Here is a 21,391-nt window from a genome sequence, read left to right on the forward strand (position 1 = left end):
ATATCAACAATCTCTTTCAACCTATGGTGTGATTTATTCAAACATTTTATCTCTGCAGATATTAGAACAGATGCTGAACTGCAATAAGGTGTATGAGAAAAGCAAACAACGAATTCGGCTGAGAGAAGGAGGATATTCAGGGCTAGGATTGCTACTTAATGAAGCCCATGTCTCTACATTACTGATAAAAGGACTTCTTAATCAGATCCTTAGGGCAGGTAAGTTTATTTGCTTTACTTTTATGTCTTTTTTTAATTACTACATCCTAAGGGCTTGCAGTTTACAACTTGCCAGTGTACAGCAGATACATCATAAAATGCACTCATTTTGAAAGGCCCATTCATTCACTTCCCTAGAAAATGCAGGCTAATGCAACAGAAATGCAGCACACATTAACAACAGAAATAAAGAACATAATTTTCGACAAAATGTTTCTTGATAGTACATTAAGGGACACAATGCGGTAATTCAATTGCATAGTGCTATGCTGCTGCCTTCAAGAGATTGGACATAAGCAAAGCTGTGAGGACAGCCTAGTATAACTCCTCCTACTCACATCATCTTCCAGTTTTTGCTATTTTTTTTTTTTAGCTAATGTCCTAGAACAAATGTCTTCTCTCCACTGTGAGAAGCAAATTAATTCCTGCTTTTTTTTCTGCTATTTTATTAAGATACATTTTTCATCCAGCAAGATTCATAGTTGCTGCAGAGCCTTTGGGGCTCATTTTGCAGCTTTCTGGATTGGTTGATCCACAGCATATCCTTGGAAACTATACCCAAATCCCACTATGAGTAATAAGTAGGGCAGGTCTGTAATTTGTCCTCAGAGTACCGGACTCTGCTGAAGGCTCTCTCCTAGACACCCTTGGTGTAATGTGTGTGTTAGTGCTTTATAGGTCCAGGGCCATGATCCATCTGTCTGGTTGAACTCTGTTTCTAAAGACGCCTTAAGGGAAGTATACCCACTGGGAGGGTGAAATCATATCCCCTGTAAACTGCCTAATATCGCCAATCTACTTGGTGGGGACTGCAAGGTATCTAAGGGCCCCTGCTGTGGTAAGGCCACCAGCCTGGATACTCTTAAAGTGTCCTCAGCCCCGTAACCTCACGTTTACAATCTGTTTCTATGGTGATTGGCCTAATCCTGAAAAAAAAATCTTTCTCTTTCCAAGTATTTTGCCCAACAATATCCTAATGAACAAAAGGTCTTCTCAGCACCACTCTCTCAGTACCGCTCCTGGGGGTTCAGGGGGGGGGGCCACAACTCCAAACAGATGAATGCCAGAAAGAGAAAATTGTGTGCACATAGCGTAATTCTGTTTATTAAATTGTACCCCACAATCTTCATAAAAAAACCCTCATTCTATATACGTACACAATAAAAGCAGTTAAACAAGCAAAAACGTATATGGGTAGCGTGTCACCGTTCAGAAGACCAGCCGATTCGATATCCAGGGGAACAGGTCACTTCCTGGTTGTGGATCGGGCCGTGGTGGAACGCATACCTCACTTCCGGCGTCGTGTAAGCCACGCCCTGACGCGTTTCGTCATATCCTGACTTCGACAGAGGGCGTGGCTACACGGCGTCATGCAAGGCTTATATCACCCGCCCCAATCACAGCTACCAATCGCAGAACATCCGGCCCGACGTCAGGCGCACGACGTCAGACAAGGAGCTCAGCGGTGGTTCAGCATAGGAAGAAAGGGGGGGCGTGTCAAACCTAGCTGCACATAGTCAGTGACTGTGGCGATGTGTCAGGATCAACGAGCGATCGCTCATCTCATAGGTCCACACAGCGCACAAACCTACACAGTCACTAGCCGGCATAACAAACAAATATCACTGCAATACAAACAGACATGATTACATAAACTTAAAGATTACTCAGATATCAACATAATCTTAATGATAGAGCAAACACTTACAAGCTATGATTTCATAAATATTTTCAAGCATAAGAGAAATTAGTTAAATAAACAGTATATATTAAAAATCATATCCCGATAAAGGACATGCAGGTAAAAAATAGATAAATCAATATAAGTTGAATTAATATAGATTAAAAAGCATCAGTATCAAAAAAAGGAATATAAATCTATATCCCTCGGAGATAACAGCATATCACACACATATATAATAAAGGTCATAATGAGGGTCATGCAGAAAATGACATTATAAATAAATAGTAGACATTGATTAAAAAACTCTGCTTCAGAGATAATCATTGCTCAGTTAATAGACACTGTAATCATTAAAATTACCAAAAAATATTAATACAAAATTACTTTTAGGAATCACTGATAAAGCAGTTGATGTCTAGGTCAACGTTTAACCCCTTTGGCGACAAGGTATCAGCCAGGAATATCCACTGGGTCTCTCTTTTGGAGAGATCACGAACCAGATTAGAACCCCTCCATTTCTGCTTGAGGTGGTCGATACCCCAAAACTTAAGACCCGACGGGTCCTGATTGTGCTTAAGTTTAAAATGTAAAGAGACGTGGTCTTTAAAGCCCAGTTTGATATTGGCTATGTGTTCAGCAATTCTTACTCTTAGAAGCCTTTTTGTGCGCCCAATATAAATCAAATCGCACGGGCATTGGAGAGCATACACCACATGCGACGTATTGCATGTGATGAATTCACCAATGGCAAATTCTCTGCCATTAGAGGTCGACCTAAAGTTTTCCACAGCCCTGAGAGGCCTATTGACCTCTCTGCAAGCTCGACATCGTCTACAGCTAAAAAAGCCTTTTCTGTCCCAGATAGTGGGCAACCTGGACGGGGGGTCAAGTACTTTCTGCACTATTTTATCGGCAATACTCAGAGACTTTCTGTAAATAAACTTGGGTCTGCGTGGCAAGACAGAGTGTAGAACTCTATCCATCAGCAAAACATGCCAATGGGACGCAATAATGTCCTCCACCTCCCTATACTGGAGGACATTATTGCGTCCCATTGGCATGTTTTGCTGATGGATAGAGTTCTACACTCGGTCTTGCCACGCAGACCCAAGTTTATTTACAGAAAGTCTCTGAGTATTGCCGATAAAATAGTGCAGAAAGTACTTGACCCCCCGTCCAGGTTGCCCACTATCTGGGACAGAAAAGGCTTTTTTAGCTGTAGACGATGTCGAGCTTGCAGAGAGGTCAATAGGCCTCTCAGGGCTGTGGAAAACTTTAGGTCGACCTCTAATGGCAGAGAATTTGCCATTGGTGAATTCATCACATGCAATACGTCGCATGTGGTGTATGCTCTCCAATGCCCGTGCGATTTGATTTATATTGGGCGCACAAAAAGGCTTCTAAGAGTAAGAATTGCTGAACACATAGCCAATATCAAACTGGGCTTTAAAGACCACAACGTCTCTTTACATTTTAAACTTAAGCACAATCAGGACCCGTCGGGTCTTAAGTTTTGGGGTATCGACCACCTCAAGCAGAAATGGAGGGGTTCTAATCTGGTTCGTGATCTCTCCAAAAGAGAGACCCAGTGGATATTCCTGGCTGATACCTTGTCGCCAAAGGGGTTAAACGTTTACCTAGACATCAACTGCTTTATCAGTGATTCCTAAAAGTAATTTTGTATTAATATTTTTTGGTAATTTTAATGATTACAGTGTCTGTTAACTGAGCAATGATTATCTCTGAAGCAGAGTTTTTTAATCAATGTCTACTATTTATTTATAATGTCATTTTTTGCATGACCCTCATTATGACCTTTATTATATATGTGTGTGATATGCTGTTATCTCCGAGGGATATAGATTTATATTCCTTTTTTTGATACTGATGCTTTTTAATCTATATTAATTCAACTTATATTGATTTATCTATTTTTTACCTGCATGTCCTTTATCGGGATATGATTTTTAATATATACTGTTTATTTAACTAATTTCTCTTATGCTTGAAAATATTTATGAAATCATAGCTTGTAAGTGTTTGCTCTATCATTAAGATTATGTTGATATCTGAGTAATCTTTAAGTTTATGTAATCATGTCTGTTTGTATTGCAGTGATATTTGTTTGTTATGCCGGCTAGTGACTGTGTAGGTTTGTGCGCTGTGTGGACCTATGAGATGAGCGATCGCTCGTTGATCCTGACACATCGCCACAGTCACTGACTATGTGCAGCTAGGTTTGACACGCCCCCCCTTTCTTCCTATGCTGAACCACCGCTGAGCTCCTTGTCTGACGTCGTGCGCCTGACGTCGGGCCGGATGTTCTGCGATTGGTAGCTGTGATTGGGGCGGGTGATATAAGCCTTGCATGACGCCGTGTAGCCACGCCCTCTGTCGAAGTCAGGATATGACGAAACGCGTCAGGGCGTGGCTTACACGACGCCGGAAGTGAGGTATGCGTTCCACCACGGCCCGATCCACAACCAGGAAGTGACCTGTTCCCCTGGATATCGAATCGGCTGGTCTTCTGAACGGTGACACGCTACCCATATACGTTTTTGCTTGTTTAACTGCTTTTATTGTGTACGTATATAGAATGAGGGGTTTTTTATGAAGATTGTGGGGTACAATTTAATAAACAGAATTACGCTATGTGCACACAATTTTCTCTTTCTGGCATTCATCTGTTTGGAGTTGTGCCCCCCCCCCGAACCCCCAGGAGCGGTACTGAGAGAGTGGTGCTGAGAAGACCTTTTGTTCTTGGAGGCTTTTTAAATTAGTAGATCTGGTGAGTTCGATCCCCTAGGTGGAGAGTGTCAACACAGGGTGAAATTCTGTTGACCGGTGGAAGGCGCACACTGAGATACGACTGTATTGCCACTGATGGACTTTTTTCTGAGCACTTCACAGACTCTCTACCTCTCTGTTTGATTGCTTTTGTGCGTAGTTGGCCGCATGATTTTATATTTATCTTCGCTCAACAATTAGCGCTGTTTGTAGTATATGTCTACTCGTCTGGTTTATATATACTATTATTAATAATATTTGTTTTTAATCTTATGATTTTCTAAAACGGCTGCTGTCCTTTAGATCACTCTGCATAGATACTGAGTGTTATCATCTCCCCCAGTCTTTAGTTTTGCTCTCTTTTGACATCAATTGATCCATTTGGCGCTGAGTGGTGTGCTGTAGGCCTGAGCAGACCTTACCTTAATATCCTAATGAGGTTCCCTAAATTGTTGGCCATCCATTCCGGAGCTACAAGCTAGAATTTTGTTCTCTTCTTCCACGTCATGTTTCGAATCTGCCAATGTCCCTATAAAGAACAGAGGAACCTTTACACTGCACACAGCTCCTCTCTCCAGTAGTCATTGTTTATACTCAAACCTTTGTACAGTCCCCAAAAGGAAAGGGGGTATTTACTCCATTTTGGACATAAAGCTAAAACCAACTTACTGCTTGGAGTATCTAGTTCTTCTCCTAGATACTGCTCTTTCTACGGTCTTCCTCCTATCGGGCAAACTCCATACTCTCTGCTCCCATGTTCAGACACTACAGTCCAGGTGACAACAAACACTCTGCTTTTGCATGAATGTTCTGGGCTTAATGGTAGCCTTTTTCAAAGCAGTTCCATATGGAAAATTCAATTTCAGACCATTGCGGCTCAGGATTCTGGCTGTGTGGGACAAAATGACCAGCCTCTGAATCGTCACATACACCCAACATCCAAAACCACAATTTCTCTGGCTGGTTGACTCTCAAGTCCTGCCCTGGAGTCTGTGAATCCTTCCTACCACCGGTCCGGAAGGTTCTCATGATAAGGTTCTAATGATAAATGCCAGCCTTTTGGACAGGGGAGGAGTCCTGGACACATTTTTGATGCATAGAACTTAGTTGCTCGAGGAAGCTTGTTTCCTGATTCCTGATCACCAAACTAGAATTTAGAGCGATTTGGTTATTCTTTCAACACTGGACCTCAGGGTCCTATAACCAGGAATATGTTGGACATTGCCTTGGCAGTGACTTACATCAACCACAAGAGGGGAACCAGAAGTCCCACAGCTTAAAGAAAAAGTTGCTTTCCCTGATCATCTGGATCTTCTGTCCCAAGCACCATTTTACCATCTTACTTCTTTATTGCTGGCTTTATCACTATGCTCCTGAAAGCTGGAAAGTCTGCTTCTCACAGATCATCGCACATGGAAAACATATTTTTAATGGTGGGAAGGAATGAATTTCTAGCCGTGTAAGTGCTCCTTGGGATGACTTCTGTCTTTTCTCAAGTCTGGACTGGAACAACATCTGGCCTTGAGTACCATCAACAGTCAAATCTCAGCCCATGTGATTCTCTATTAAATACTGCTGGTCTTTCACTGCCTAGTGAAATTCTACAGGGGAATGCGCACATTATATCCCTCCACTTTCCTTAGTTACTTTGTGAGATCTCAACCTAGTTCTGTCAGTTCTCTAAAACAGTGGTCATCAACCCTGTCCTCAGGGCCCACTAACAGGCCAGATTTTTTTGTATTACCTTGGGGAGATGCAGACTAGAATACTGCAATCACTGAGCAGCAAATTATATCACCTGTGATGTATTTCACTTATCTTGCAAACCTGGCCTGTTAGTGGGCCCTGAGGACAGGGTTGATGACCACTGCTCTAAAACCCTCCCTTTGAGCCTATTGGGAACATTCCCATATCTGCTCTCAAAAGGTTACTTTTCCCGTTGCCATCATCCTGTTGCCAAACAAGGTGAGTTTCTGAGTTGGCAGCCTGGTCTTTTAAAGAACCCTTTCTTGTGCTTCACAGAGACAATGCTATATCACTCAAAAAGACAGTGCTAGCAGCATATTTACAAGAAATACATAGGGGTCGAGTTACTAAAACTGTTGAGTGCAGAATCCGGTGTCGCTGTGCATGTTAGCAAATCAGCTTCTACCTTCAGTGTGTTCAATTAAGCTTTGACAAAAAAACTGGAAGCTGGTTGGTTTCTGTGCAGAGCTGCACCAGATTTTGCACTCTCTAGTTTTAGTAGATTTACCTTTTAATCCCCTCACTACATACTGTACAAAAAGTGTTGATTTATATAAGATACATTAAATACATAAAAACTGTTCTAAAGTGCCAGTGCTTTGCACCTTAATAAGTGCACCTCCAGTGGCAAAAGGTCTCTCACCAGAACATGCTGCTAGCATTGTAATTTTTATTTTAGTTCAAATAGGATATACAGATGCTTGTTTGGGAGAGGGGATTGTAAATTAGTAAGTGCAGAAACTTGGAGTGTGTTTACAGAGACAAGGTTGTCTGGAGACCTAATGCCTTTTTTTCTCTACACTGTGGTTCTTCCTTCCACCTTAAAGAGGTTGTAAACAAACCTCCTATATACGTTGTACCCTTTTACCTGCAGCCCTCCCATCTCTATAGCCACTCAAAGTGCACAGTTTACACAGCATTTTTACACAGCTTCAGAAGGCAGGGGGTGGGGATCTGATGTCACACACTGCACAGCACAGAGAAATGCTGAGTGTAATCACTCCTTTGACGTGCATTTAACCACTTCAATACTGGGCACTTTCACCCTCTTCTTGCCCAGGCCAATTGTGCAGCCATGCAACACTGTATCCATATGAAATTTTTTGCATTTTTTTCACACAAATAGAGCTTTCCTTTGGTGGTATTTAATCACCACTGGGTTTGTTAATTTTTTGAAAAATAAACTAAAAAAGACTGAGTTTATATTTTTTTATGTTATAAAAGTTTGCAAATAAATAATCTTTCTGCATAAATTTAGGCCAAACTGTATTTGGCTACATTTCTTTGATGCAAATAACCCAAATCAGTGTTTATTATTTAGTCTGTAGGAAAGTTATAGAGTCCACAAACTATGATATATACAGTGGATATAAAAAGTCTATACACCCCTCATAAAATGTCAGGTTTCTGTGATGTAAAAAAATGAGACAAAAATAAGTTTTTTCACCTTTACTATGACCTATAAACTGTACAACTCAATTGAAAAAAACTGAAATCTTTTTTTGGGGGGGGAATAAAAAGCTAAAATAATGTGGTTGCATAAGTGTGCACAGCCTCTTATAACTGGGGATGTAGCTGTGTTAAGAATTAAGCAATCACATTCAAACTCATGTTAAATAGGAGTCAGTACACACCTGCCATTATTTGACGTGCCTCTGATTAACCCCGAATATAGTTCAGCTGTTCTAGTGGGTCTTTCCTGACATTTTCTTAGTCGCATCCTATGGCAAAAGCCATGGTCCGCAGGGAGCTTCCAAAGCATCAGGGGGATCTCATTGTTAAAAGGTATCATTTAGGAGAAAGGTACAAAAGAATTTCCAAGGCATTAGATATACCATGTAACACAGTGAAGACAGTCATCATCAAATGGAGACAATATGGCACAACAGTGACATTACCAAGAACTTGATGTCTCTCCAAAATTGATGAAAAGACGAGAAGAAAACTGGTCAGGGAGGCTGCCAAGAGGCCTACAGCAACCTTAAAGGAGCAGCAGGAATATCTGGCAAGTACTAGCTGTTTGGTACATGTGACAACAATCTCCTGTATTCTTCATATGTCTGGGCTATGGGAGTAAAGTGGCAAGACAGAAGCCTTTTCTTACAAAGAAAAACAACCAAGCCCAGCTAAATCTTGCAAAAACACATCTGAAGTCTCTCAAAAGCATGTGGGAAAATGTGTTCTGGGCTGATGAAGCCAAGGTTGAAATTTTTGGCCATAAATCCAAAAAAGATATGTTTGGAGCAGACACACCACTGCACATCACCAAAAGAACATCATATCCACCGTGAAGCATGGTGGTGGCAGCATCATGCTTTGGGGCTGTTTTTCTTCAGCTGGAACAGGGGCCTTATTCAAGGTAGAGGGAATTATGAACAGTTCCAAATACCAGTCAATATTGGCACAAAAACTTCAGGCTTCTGATAGAAAGCTGAACATGAAGAGGAACTTCATCTTTCAGCATGACAACGACCCAAAGCATACATCCAAATCAACAAAGGGAGGGCTTCGCCAGAAAAAGATTAAAGTTTTGGAATGGCCCAGCCAGGGCCCAGACCTGAATCCCATTGAAAATCTGTGGGGTGATCTGAAGAGGGGTTCTCTGTGTCTCAGAGGCGTTCACGGGAGCCCGGCGGTGATCGAGACCGCTGGGCACTCGCATCGGCTCGGGGGGCATGCGCGCCCCCTAGTGGCCACAGGGCGAAGCGATGTTACATAACGTCGTTTCGCCCAGCCGTGCCATTCTGCCGCAGTACAACTACGGCGGCTGCTCGGCAAGTGGTTAAACTGAGTTATACAGTTTATAGGTCACATTAAAGGTGGAAAAAGTTCTGAAATGATTTATCTTTGTCTCTTTTTTTTTTACATCACAAAAACATTTTAACAGGGGTGTGTAGACTTTTTATATCCACTATATCTACCTATCTATATCTATCTATCTATCTATGTATATATATATATATATATATATATATATATATATATATATATATATATACAGGGGCATTGCTAGGTCTACAAAAGATCTGGGGCTAGAGCCCATAGCAGCGTTGTAAAGAAAGTCATATGCTTGGGCGGGCATACACATGTGTATACAGTAATATACGTGTGTGTGTATATATATATATATATATATATATATATATATATATATCCCCAGAGGGTCCCCCCACTTACATCAGGGTTCCCAGAGAGCCCCCCTTACATTAGGGTCCCCAGAGAGCCTCCCCCTTAAATCTGGGATCCTAGAGAGCCTCTGCCTTAAAATCAGGGTCCTCAGAGAGCCTCTCCCTTGCATCAGGGTCCCCAGAGAGCCCCACACTTACATAAGGGTCCACAGAGAGCCTCCCCTACCCTTGGGGGGATTTCTCATGTTTGAATGTTCCCCCCAGGCTAGAGAGAGGCCACAGGGGTCTAGAAAGCGGTTATACCACTCGGGCACCGCTGCCTCGGCTGCCATTTCCGACCATTGCCATTTTTTAGGCAGGCTCTTCACTACCAGCTTCTCTCCCTCCTCCCCCTCCCCCAGCCTTCCTCCGTAGTATTTCAGAAGAGTCGGCCAGCGCGGGAAGCGCTAGTTTTTTCAAAATTCGAGGGGGGGGGGGCGGTAGAGGGGGGGAGGCGGGACGTCAGCACAGGTGCTTAGACTCCCACTCAGGCCAGCTGCAGGCTATTAAGGCACTCTGTACAGGTGCACACAGCCTTTGGAGAGACACAGAGCTGACGGTCGCATGTAAGGTGGGACACAGGCATTCTCCTAGGCAGCATTTACTGAAGTAACACCAGACTGAGCATTGGGTAGCAAGGCTTTTAGCCAGACTACATCGCTCAGCAGGCAGTGTTCATTTGTATACCTCACACCTTGTTGCTTTGCACTATGGGTAGAAGAGGTTCAAGCACCCCAAGAACCAGAGACACTAGGGGATCTCGTTCAGGTTCTGAGGGCCCCCTGTCAGCAGCATCCTCCCCCCCTGAAGGGCCAGGGACGGCTAGCCAGGGAGAGCCATTGGGGTCAGGGGCTACACCTGCTTCTGGCACTTCAGCCCCTGTATATATTACACAAGAGGTTTTTTCCTCAACCATTAATGGTCTAGAGGAAAGATTAATGGCCGTGATTACGTCTTCACTCAGTAGAAGAAAACGCACTAGGCCTTCCTCTGTTCCCCAAGACCCTCAGGAAGAGGAGCTCTGGGATAAGGGAGATGAATCCCTTTCAGAGGATCGGGATGGGACGGATGATTCCTCTTCGGAGGAATCAGGTGGAGAGGGACCCTTTGCGACTTCCCAAGAGGAGAAAGTCTTAGTGCAGATCCTTACTGGATTTGTCCGCTCCACATTTAAGTTGCCCCTACCTGAAACTGCTAAAGAACCCTCTTCTGCTTTGGGGTCACTGAAACCTTTCCAAGCAGCACAGGCTTTTCCTGTTCATAATTTACTTGAAAAGCTCATTTATTCTGAGTGGGATCACCCAGATAAACGTTTTTTTTTCCGCCGAGAAAGTTTTCAACACTTTATCCGATGGAAGAAAAGTTTATTAAAATGTGGGGAATACCAGTGTGACAAACCTAGCCGGGACAGAGGCTGTTGGAGAGGACTATATGCAAGCCTCTTGCCTTTTGATTATGGACCCTGGATTTTCAATGGAACAATACACTTTGTGAGGTGAATTAGAAATCCAGTCTGAACTGTACTAATCGGACTCAGTCGTGTATATATGTATATATTGTATATTGTTTGATTCTGTTGGGGACTCCTTGCTGTGGTTATTTGGGATTTGTGTCCCTGAAGAGGGAGGGGGGATTCCTCCAGCAGCCCCCTGCTGATAAGACTGAATTATACTGTTGGGACACATACTGTGAGGAGATGCTGGTGTCATCAACTCCAACTACATGTGTTTATGTTAATTGAATGAGCTGATCACATTGTCCTCTATACAATGTAGGAGACAGGACGACTCCTATTGGAGCTGCTGCTATTGTGAGAAAATGTCCTGTGATAATTAACTCAGTCTGGGCAAAAGGTCATATCTCAGTCACTTGGCGCTGTATAAAGGATTAGTTAATTAGCTCATGTTAATTAGGTTACAGTTGTATTGTTAGAGGAGGTTCCAACGGCAAATAAAGTCTTGTAATTTTGATTCTAAATAAAGTGAGTTCATGTTAGCAACAAGCAAGTGTTGCCTTGTTTTGTGCTCAGAGAGGTTGGAATATCTGATATCTGTATACAGACTGGGAGGAAGTGGTATATGACGGAAGCACTCAAGCGGAGTGTGGGACGTTCCGTGACATTGGTGGCAAGCAGCGGGAAAGCTTCCTGCAGTCTGGGACATCCAAACCTCCAACTGGATCCAAGATCAGCATAGCAGACTTCAGTCACCCCAGCGGAGATATGGACCTGGCATCAGAGTTCCCGGGGCTGCTGCGGATCATCCTTTCAACATACACCAGGACTGTGTCTGAGGATGAATACCTGGAGCTCAGGCAGCAGATTCGGGTGGAGCTCTGGATTGGAGCCCTCCAGCTCGCTGGTATAAAACAGGGCAAGTGCTTTCCAACCCAAGAGCAAAGGGCCAGTGACCAACGGGCATTGCGGATGGCATTCCTGGGAGAGCGGCCCCAGGAGCAATGGGTGACTGAGTTGGACAGGCTGGTCCAGCAGGAGATAGAGCTGGACAATCGTTATCGGGCTCTGCAATGGCACGCAGAGCAGGGATATTTAGGGGAGACAACAGAATGCTCTCTGGAGGGATATGACTTTGGAGGCCCTGGATTGCTGTGGGAGAGCCTTACAGATCATTTTATGTTTGGCGATGAAGGGGAACCTGACCTTGAGGACCTGCGAGAATATAGAGAGGCTATGCTCGGTCTTGCGGGGGTCTCAGAGCTCAAACCTGATCTGGACCATTTGCTAAGGAAGGAACAGCATCTGGAAAGGGCATACAGGAAACTGCTAGAACACGTTCAGCAGCATGCCAGAGAATCGGCAGTGGAAAATCCGGAGATTGCCGTCCCCAAACCTGAAGTGCTGACAACAGGGCAGAGCTCTGCTAACCTCTGCCCAGCAATGATAGCATCTTCTGGGTTCCATGGACAGGAGATGGTGAACCTCTATCCCCAGGCATCCGTTGCAGAGACATGGGATTTGATAGACTTTTCTGCTGAGGAAGAACAACCTGATGAGCCTCCAGCAGAAGAGCTGCTATCAGGACCAAAGTTCACTGTGCTCTGCCCAGCACCAACAGTGGCTTCGGCCTTCTTGAGAGAAGAAGTAGTCGTCCTTTCTCCCACAACACTGACAGGGACATGTGATTTTCTGCCAACAGCATCTATGGAGTTACAACAAACTTCTCCAGCTGAAGATCTGGTATCTGAACAGAGGGTCCAAGGCCTTTGTCCCACACTTTTAGCAATTCCAGAGACTGAGGATTTGATAGACGTTTCTGTAGAGGAGGAACCACCTAGCAAATCCCCAGCAGAAGTGCTGGCAACCGGACAGAGGGTCCAAGACCTCTGCCCCACACCTGCAGCAATTGTGGAGGCCCAAGTTGAGGAGATGGCAGTCTATCGCGAGCTGCAGATCAGGATCCAAGGAGAGAATGCAGTCAACACCTCACAACTGCAGCTTGATCTGATGTCGGTGGATGGGGTTTCAGTCCCCACCTGTATACCCCAGGGATGCTGGGCAGTCGGCCCAGATCCCCAACAGCAGGATGGAGTGAGCCCAGTCCCCCTGTCTTCTCTCCAGCGGCAGAAAGGACTCCAGAGGACTCCAGGGAGAAGGGCCAGTCCAGGCCTCTCCCCAGCAGCAGATATGTTCTTTGAGAGAGGCAGAGGATGGCTGGGTGAGTAATACTATGTTTGGAACAATTTGTTTGGGGTACTGTGTGGGTACAGGCAGTAGAGGACTGGAACTATGGACTAACTTCGGAGTCAACCCGTCTGGGGTCTCCTCCTGTGTTAGTCTCCTGCCGAAAGGGGAGAAATGTGACAGACCTAGCCGGGACAGAGACTGTTGGAGAGGACTGAATGCAAGCCTCTTGCCTTTTGATTATGGGCCCTGGATTTTCAATGGAACAATACTCTTTGTGAGGTGAATTAGAAATCCAGTCTGAACTGTACTAATCGGTCTCAGTCGTGTATATATGTATATATTGTATGTTGTTTGATTCTGTTAGGGACTCCTTGCTGTGGTCATTTGGGATTTGTGTCCCTGAAGAGGGAAGGGGGATTCCTCCAACAGCCCCCTGCTGATAAGACTGAATTATACTGTTGGGACACATACTGTGAGGAGATGCTGGTGTCATCAACTCCAACTACCTGTGTTTATGTTAATTGAATGAGCTGATCACATTGTCCTCTATACAATGTAGGAGACGGGACAACTCCTATTGGAGCTGCTGCTATTGTGAGAAAATGTCCTGTGATAATTAACTCAGTCTGGGCAAAAGGTCATGTCTCAGTCACCTAGGCTGTGTAAAGGATTAGTTAATTAGCTCATGTTAATTAGGTTACAGTTGTATTGTTAGAGGAGGTTCTAACGGCATATAAAGTCTTGTAATGTTGATTCTAAATAAAGTGAGTTCATGTTAGCAACAAGCAGGTGTCGCCTTGTTTTGTGCTCAGAGAGGTTGGAATATCTGATATCTGTATACAGACTGGGAGGAAGTGGTATATGACGGAAGCACTCAAGCGGAGTGTGGGATGTTCCGTGACAACCAGCTATTGATGCCGCCATTTCCTCCGTAAATAATAGTCTGACTTGTCATGTAGACAATGCTCAGATGCTCAGGGATCCTGTAGAAAAAAAGATGGAATCCCTATTGAGGGATGTTTTTTCCTTAGCAGGTTCAGTGGCTCAACCTGCAGTAGCAGCGATTGGAGTCTGTCAATACTTAGGAGACCATGTTAAGCAGGTCATCAAAGTATTACCTGAACAGCAGGCCCAGGGTTTGCTAACCTTCCAGCAGCCTTATGCTTTGTGGTTGACGCCATTAGAGATTCTATCGTGCAAACCTCCCGTCTTTCACTGGGGTTGGTGCATATACGTAGAATTCTATGGTTGAAAAATTGGTCAGCCGAAGCACCATGTAAGAAGCTCCTGGCGGGGTTTCCATTTCGTGGTGAAAGGTTGTTTGGAGAGGACTTGGATGGCCGCCTCCATCAGGGTCGAGAGACAAGAGTCAACCCCAGGGACAAAAGAAGTCCTGGGGGAAGAAGCCTACTAAGCAAAACACTAAGACCTCTGCATGAGGTGGCGCCCCCGCTCACTCGAGTGGGGGGAAGACTGCGATAGTTCTCAGGGTTCTGGCAGGAGGATTTCCAGGACAGATGGGTAATCTCCACGGTAACCTTAGGGTACAAGCTGGAGTTTCAGGAATTTCCCTCTCCTCGGTTCCTCAGATCAAGTGTCCCTAGAGATCCAGAGAAGAAGCAGTCGCTCCTTCTAGCGTTAGAGCGACTTTTGTCGCAGGAGGTCATTATGATGGTTCCCGCAAAGGACCAGGGATTGGGCTTCTATTCCAACCTCTTTACGGTCCAAAAACCAAATGGGGATGTCAGACCCTTTCTGGTTTTAAGGGATCTGGACCGATTCCTAAGGATTCAATCCTTCCGCATGGAATCAATTCGGACAGTAGTTCCCACCCTGCAGGGAGGAGAATTTCTGGCATCGATAGACATCAGAGATGCATATCTGCATGTGCCCATTTTTCCTACTCATCAGAAGTTTCTGCGCTTCGAGGTAGGAGGGCGCCATTTCCAGTTTGTGGCTCTGCCTTTCGGGATAGCCACTGCACCTCGAGTGTTCACAAATATCTTGGCTCCTCCTCTGGTCAGATTAAGGGCTCAGGGTATAGCTGTCATAGCATACCTAGACGACCTGCTCTTGATAGACCGGTCGGTAGCCTCTTTGAATGGATACTTGAGGACCACAGTCAGGTATCTAGAACACCTGGGTTGGATCCTCAACCTAGAAAAGTCTTTCCTAAAACCAGTAAGAAGACTGGAGTATTTAGGTCTGATTATAGATACAAGCCAGGGGAAAATATTTCTACCCCAGGCAAAGATGGCTGCTTTAAGGGAGCTGATTCTGGCAGTCAGGACCAAGAAGGGTCCCTCTGTCCGCCTTTGTATGTGGCTACTAGGGAAGATGGTGTCTTCATTCGAAGCAGTTCCCTATGCTCAGTTTCATTCAAGAATGCTGCAACACAGTATTCTGTCAACCTGGAACAAGAAGGTTCAGGCATTAGACTTTCCGATGCACCTGTCGCATGCGGTGCGTCAGAGCCTCAATTGGTGGCTCATACCCGAAAACCTTCAGAAGGGGAAATCCTTTCTACCGGTTACCTGGACGGTGGTAACAACAGATGCCAGCCTGTCAGGTTGGAGAGCAGTTCTGGAACAGTCTACGGTTCAGGGGATATGGTCCAAGACCGAGATGACCTTACCCATCAACATTCTGGAGATCCGGGCGATATATCTAGCCCTAAAAACCTGGACTATCAGGCTACAGGGTTGTCCGGTCAGGATCCATTCCGACAATTCCACAGCAGTGGCTTATGTCAATCATCAGGGGGGCACCCGGAGCCGAGCTGCTCAAAAGGAGGTGAACCAGATCTTAGTCTGGGCAGAGATGCATGTACCATGCATATCGGCAGTTTTCATCCTGGGAATAGAGAACTGGCAGGCGGACTACCTAAGTCGCCAGCAGTTACTTCCAGGGGAGTGGTCTCTGCATCCCGATGTCTTTTGGACCATATGCCAAAGATGGGGGGTTCCAGATGTAGATCTCTTTGCATCCCGATTCAAGGACAAAAGATCCTCTTGCATGCGGGACGGATGCATTGGTGATTCCGTGGCATCAGTTCTCACTGATTTACGCATTCCCGCCTATTCTGCTACTACCACGACTCCTTCGCAGGATCAGGCAGGAAAGGAAGTCTGTACTTCTGGTGGCCCCCGCTTGGCCCAGAAGGACTTGGTATGCAGAAATAGTAAGGATGACGGTGGGTTCCCTGTGGACCCTACCAGTACGCCCAGACCTGTTATCTCAAGGTCCAGTGTTCCATCCTGCCTTACAAACGCTAAATTTGACGGTTTGGCTATTGAGACCCACGTTCTGAAGAGTCGTGGGCTTTCAGGTCCTGTCATATCTACCTTGATTAATGCAAGGAAGCCAGCTTCCAGGATGATTTATCATAGAGTCTGGAAAGCTTATGTATCCTGGTGTGAATCCAGAGGTTGGCATCCCAGGAAATATGTCATAGGTAGAATTCTTGATTTTCTACAATTAGGATTAGAGATGAAGCTGGCCTTGAGTACCATCAAGGGCCAGGTCTCTGCTTTATCAGTATTATTTCAGCGGCCACTTGCTTCGCATTCTTTGGTCCGAAGCTTTATGCAGGGGGTGATGCGTCTTAATCCTCCGGTTAAAGCGCCCCTAAACTTGAACTTGGTCCTGGCTGTGTTACAGAAACAGCCTTTTGAACCAATAAGTCAGATTCCTTTGGTCTTGTTGACAAGGAAGTTAATTTTTCTGGTGGCCATCTCTTCTGCTAGAAGAGTTTCAGAATTAGCAGCCCTTTCCTGTAAGGAGCCTTATTTGATTATACACAAGGATAGAGTGGTACTGCGCCCTCATCCTATTTTTTTACCGAAGGTAGTTTCTGATTTTCATTTAAACCAAGACATTGTTCTGCCTTCCTTTTTTCCAGATCCCTGTTCTCCGGAAGAGAGATCTCTACATTCGTTGGATGTAGTAAGAGCAGTTAAGGACTATCTCGGGGCAACTGCTCAGATCCGCAAGATGGATGTTTTGTTTGTGCTGCCAGAGGGTCCTAATAGAGGACAGGCAGCGTCAAAAGCTACCATTTCTAAATAGATTCGACAATTGATCATTCAAGCTTACAGTTTGAAGCAGAAGATTCCTCCGTTTCAGATCAGGGCACATTCCACAGGGGCTATTGGTGCTTCTTGGGCAGTGCATCACCAGGCCTCTATGGCCCAAATCTGCAAGGCCGCAACCTGGTCTTCAGTTCATACATTCACCAGATTCTATCAGGTGGATGTGAGAAGGCATGAGGATATCGCCTTTGGGCGTAGTGTGCTGCAGGCAGCAGTACAGGGTCCTCAGGTCTGATTGCACCCTACTTGGTCGTGGTTCCCCCCCCTCAGGTAGCATTGCTCTGGGACATCTCATCAGTAATTACTGTGGCTCTGTGTCCCGTGATGTTCAAGAAAGAAAATAGGATTTTTTAAAACAGCTTACCTGTAAAATCCTTTTCTTTCGAAGGACATCACGGGACACAGAGGTCCCGCTCCTCTTCTAATACACTATATTGCTTGGCTACAAAACTGAGGTATCCCTGCAAGGGGAGGGATTATATAGGGGGTTGAACTTCCTGATAGGGTGTGCCAGTGTCCAATCACTAGTGATACCCTATATAACCCATCAGTGATTACTGTGGCTCTGTGTCCCGTGATGTCCTTCGAAAGAAAAGGATTTTACAGGTAAGCTGTTTTAAAAAATCCTATTTTTTAGCGCCGTTTCAGCGGCGCTATTTGGCCACTAACGGGCGAAGAGGGCGAAGAGGGGTTAAATCTGCCCGCAAAACGCTGCCGGAGCGGCGTTTTGCCAGCGGTATCACAGCGCTGCCCCATTGATTTAAATGGGGAGCAGTGGTGGAGGAGCGGTGAGTTCACCAACCCTTCACCGTTCCAAAGAAGCTGCTGGCAGGACTTTCTGTGACGCCCTGCCAGCACACCGCTCCAGTGTGAAAGCCCTCGGGCTTTCACACTGGAGTGAAAAGAGCCGCTTTTTTCAGGCACTATACAGGCGCTATTTTTAGTGCTGTAGCGCCTGAAAAATGCTGGCAGTGTGAAAAGGGTCTTGAGGTGAAAAAATTACATACTGTCACCAGTGCAGTACAGTATCATCATATAATTGGTGTGGTGGTGATCGGGGACACTGGTGACAGTATGTACAAAAAGAAAAGTGATAATATTAATTGTTTCTTCATTCTTTTTTTTTTTTTATGTTTTTTTATTTATTTTTTAACACACTGTGACCAGAGCAATATAGTGTTACCACAGTAACATTGTACTACTCTGTGGAAGTTATCAGGATTTTTTTTTTTTTACACAACATGATTGCTTATACCAGTGAATTTCACTGTTTATAAACAACCATTTTTACTAAATAGAATTGATTCATTCTGTGTCTATTGTTGTACATATGGGCTGTGATTGGCCCTGTCTGTACCATGTGATCACTTTGACCAATCACAGCTAGCAACACAATTGTACACAATGAATGGCATGAACGGAAGCCATCCATTGTTTACAATTGTCATGTGACTATCTGTGATCCGGTGACAGATCATGCAAGTCGCGTTCTGGGAGGACGTCATATGACATCGACCCTGAACGACAAAGGTCCAGCCCAGCCGTCGTTTAACAATAGGCTGGGCAGGAAGTGGTTAAAAGCCAAGTTGAGTCTTTAAGACAAGTCATTTTTTTATCTCAGTAATGTAAATAAATTGTTACCAGGTGCAGAAATTTAATCTAGCCCTATTGTAGGTTTTGAGGTCATTGGTCCAGAGCATAGAATAAACATTGTGTTGAATTGCTGTGTTTTCATTGCATTTGGCATGTTACAGGCCCTTGGTTCTTTAAATGAGGTTTGTCTGTGACACCTGTATGTGTTTTTCATTTTTCATGCAGACTTAAAAACTATGGCTTCAGTAATTTGCTGTTTTTTTCCCCTGACTTACAGACCCAGTTGTAAACTATAAAGATCTGTTAGCAGTTGTGCATATGTCCCACAAATCGGACCTATCTGTACGTGTGGCCATCTGTAGAAAGGTAAGTAAGAAGGTTTATTTAAACAAAAACACACATCTGTATAACTAAACCATAGAATAAAAATTTAATATATTGCAGCTCATTAGTCCTTAGATGTGGCGGCTGCATTCATTTTTTAGCAAGTACAGAACATTTCTGTTGATCATGCCATTTACTTTTTGTGAGGTGAATTGCAAGCCAAAAAAATGTTCTATATCTTAAATACACTAAATACACTAATTCTAATTCCATCACCGAACCCCCCCCCATGAAGTGGAGTGGAAAAAAGGCAGGCATTGTTGATAACCATGGCTTTCTCACTAGATGTAGTGAAGGAGTGTGCATAGCCACCCAGTGACAGCAAATGTGTTATTCACAAAATTACCAGGTAAGAATAAATTAAAGTGGATGGAAATCCGAAATATCAAAATTGAATTAAGCAGTCTACCTCACACAGCAAGCAATAGAAGCCATCTGCCCCGAGTCTGGTCAGGAAAGGACCAGCCAGTCATCTACAACCCTCTCCGATTTCCTACAGTGAAGAAAACAGACACACAAAAAAATTTGGGTCGCTAACCTCCCCTCTCCTGTGACCGACAGACTAATTAGGAGACTTATGCATGGGCATGAGAGAAGGAGCGTGTGTCCCACAGCCAGTCACAGATCGCTCCTGAAAGAGCTCCAGCCCGAGGAGAGGGGGGGGAGTGGGAGACATCACTGTCATTATTACCAGAGCCGAACAGCTTCACACAGATTTAACCCCACAGCTTCCAGGGAGAGAGCCAAGCAGGGCAATACAATTAACCCCTCAATTACTGGGCACTTTTACTATGTAACTACTACTTGAAAGTAGGACATTACAGTAAAAGTGCCCAGCCATTGAGGGGTTAATTGTGTCCTCCTGCTCGGCTTTCTCCCTGGCAGCTGTAGGGTTAAATCCAGTGGTGGCCCATCCATAGGGGACGCTCGGGCGCCGCCCCCCCCCCCCCCCCCCCCCTCCTTTAGTCACCAAAAAATAAAAAATAATTTTTTATTTTTTTTTAAACGGCCCCTTTAAGAAAAAAAATTGAAAAAAATGTCCTTTAAGTGCACTGTGTTCGGGCGCTGGACACAGTGCACTATGGGAAGCGCCACGTCAATGCAGTCACGAGATAGCAGACGCGGTGCTTCAGTGGCGGGGTTTGGAGCTGCTTTGCAGCGCAAATGATCGCGCTGAGCAGCATCCTCCCGGCCGGGTGCTTTGTTCTCAGTGTGAGAACAAAGTCACTTCTGGCGGGCTACAAAAAAAGATAGCCGCCATGAGGACGAATTCCCTTGTGTTCAGTGGAGAGGGGATGCCCCTCCCCTCTCCACTGAACACATGGAGAAACCAGGAACTAGCTACAGACGCAGCTTGAAGAAGTGCTGTGCACTCCTTACACAGATTACAGCTTACACAGATGTAAAGGAGGGGCTCCGCTGGGGACACAGATGTAAGGAGGGGCTCCGCTGGGGACACAGATGTAAGGAGGGGCTCCGCTGGGGACACAGATGTAAGGAGGGGCTCCGCTGGGGACACAGATGTAAGGAGGGGCTCCGCTGGGGACACAGATGTAAGGAGGGGCTCCGCGGTGGACACAGATGTAAGGAGGGGCTCCGCTGGGGACATAGATGTAAGGAGGGGCTCCGCTGGGGACACAGATATAAGAAGGGGCTCCGCTGGGGACACAGATGTAAGGAGGGGCTCCACTGGGGACACAGATGTAAGGAGGGACTCCGCTGACGGGGACACAGATGTAAGGAGGGACTCCGCTGACGGGGACACAGATGTAAGGAGGGACTCCGCTGACGGGGACACAGATGTAAGGAGGGTCTCCGCTGACGGGACACAGATGTAAAGAGGGACTGCATTATGGTGAGTTGAATGATTTCATTTTATATTACAATGTAATAGTAGAAATAATGTGCTTCAATCATCCTGACACCATAACAACCATGGTACCGGGATGATTGAAGTGCTAACACCAGGTGTTTGGAGTATCTTTATCTGCTGATTGTTAAAGTTTCTAGAATACACATATTTCTATTGTTGTGTAGGATCTGCGCCTGCTGTTCCTCCCTCTCTCCCTCCCTCTCCC

The 21,391-nt window shown here is 45.1% G+C and overlaps 1 protein-coding gene across 6 annotated transcripts in view; it reads left to right on the forward strand.

Moving 5' to 3' along the window:
- Nucleotides 1-21,391, forward strand: part of NBEAL1 (neurobeachin like 1) — a 371,002-nt gene that overhangs the window by 227,328 nt on the left and 122,283 nt on the right. For all 6 annotated transcript variants that reach the window (XR_012244983.1, XM_073633306.1, XM_073633307.1 and 3 more), the window contains 2 exons: nt 59-218; nt 19,207-19,295. Coding sequence is in view for 5 of the 6 variants with exons in the window: in XM_073633306.1 (XP_073489407.1) it covers nt 59-218; nt 19,207-19,295 (249 nt within the window). In the remaining variant the exon portion in view is untranslated. The remainder of the gene's footprint in view (nt 1-58; nt 219-19,206; nt 19,296-21,391) is intronic.

The sequence above is a fragment of the Aquarana catesbeiana genome, linkage group LG06 (assembly GCF_042186555.1).
Source record: "Aquarana catesbeiana isolate 2022-GZ linkage group LG06, ASM4218655v1, whole genome shotgun sequence".
Lineage (NCBI taxonomy): Eukaryota > Metazoa > Chordata > Amphibia > Anura > Ranidae > Aquarana > Aquarana catesbeiana.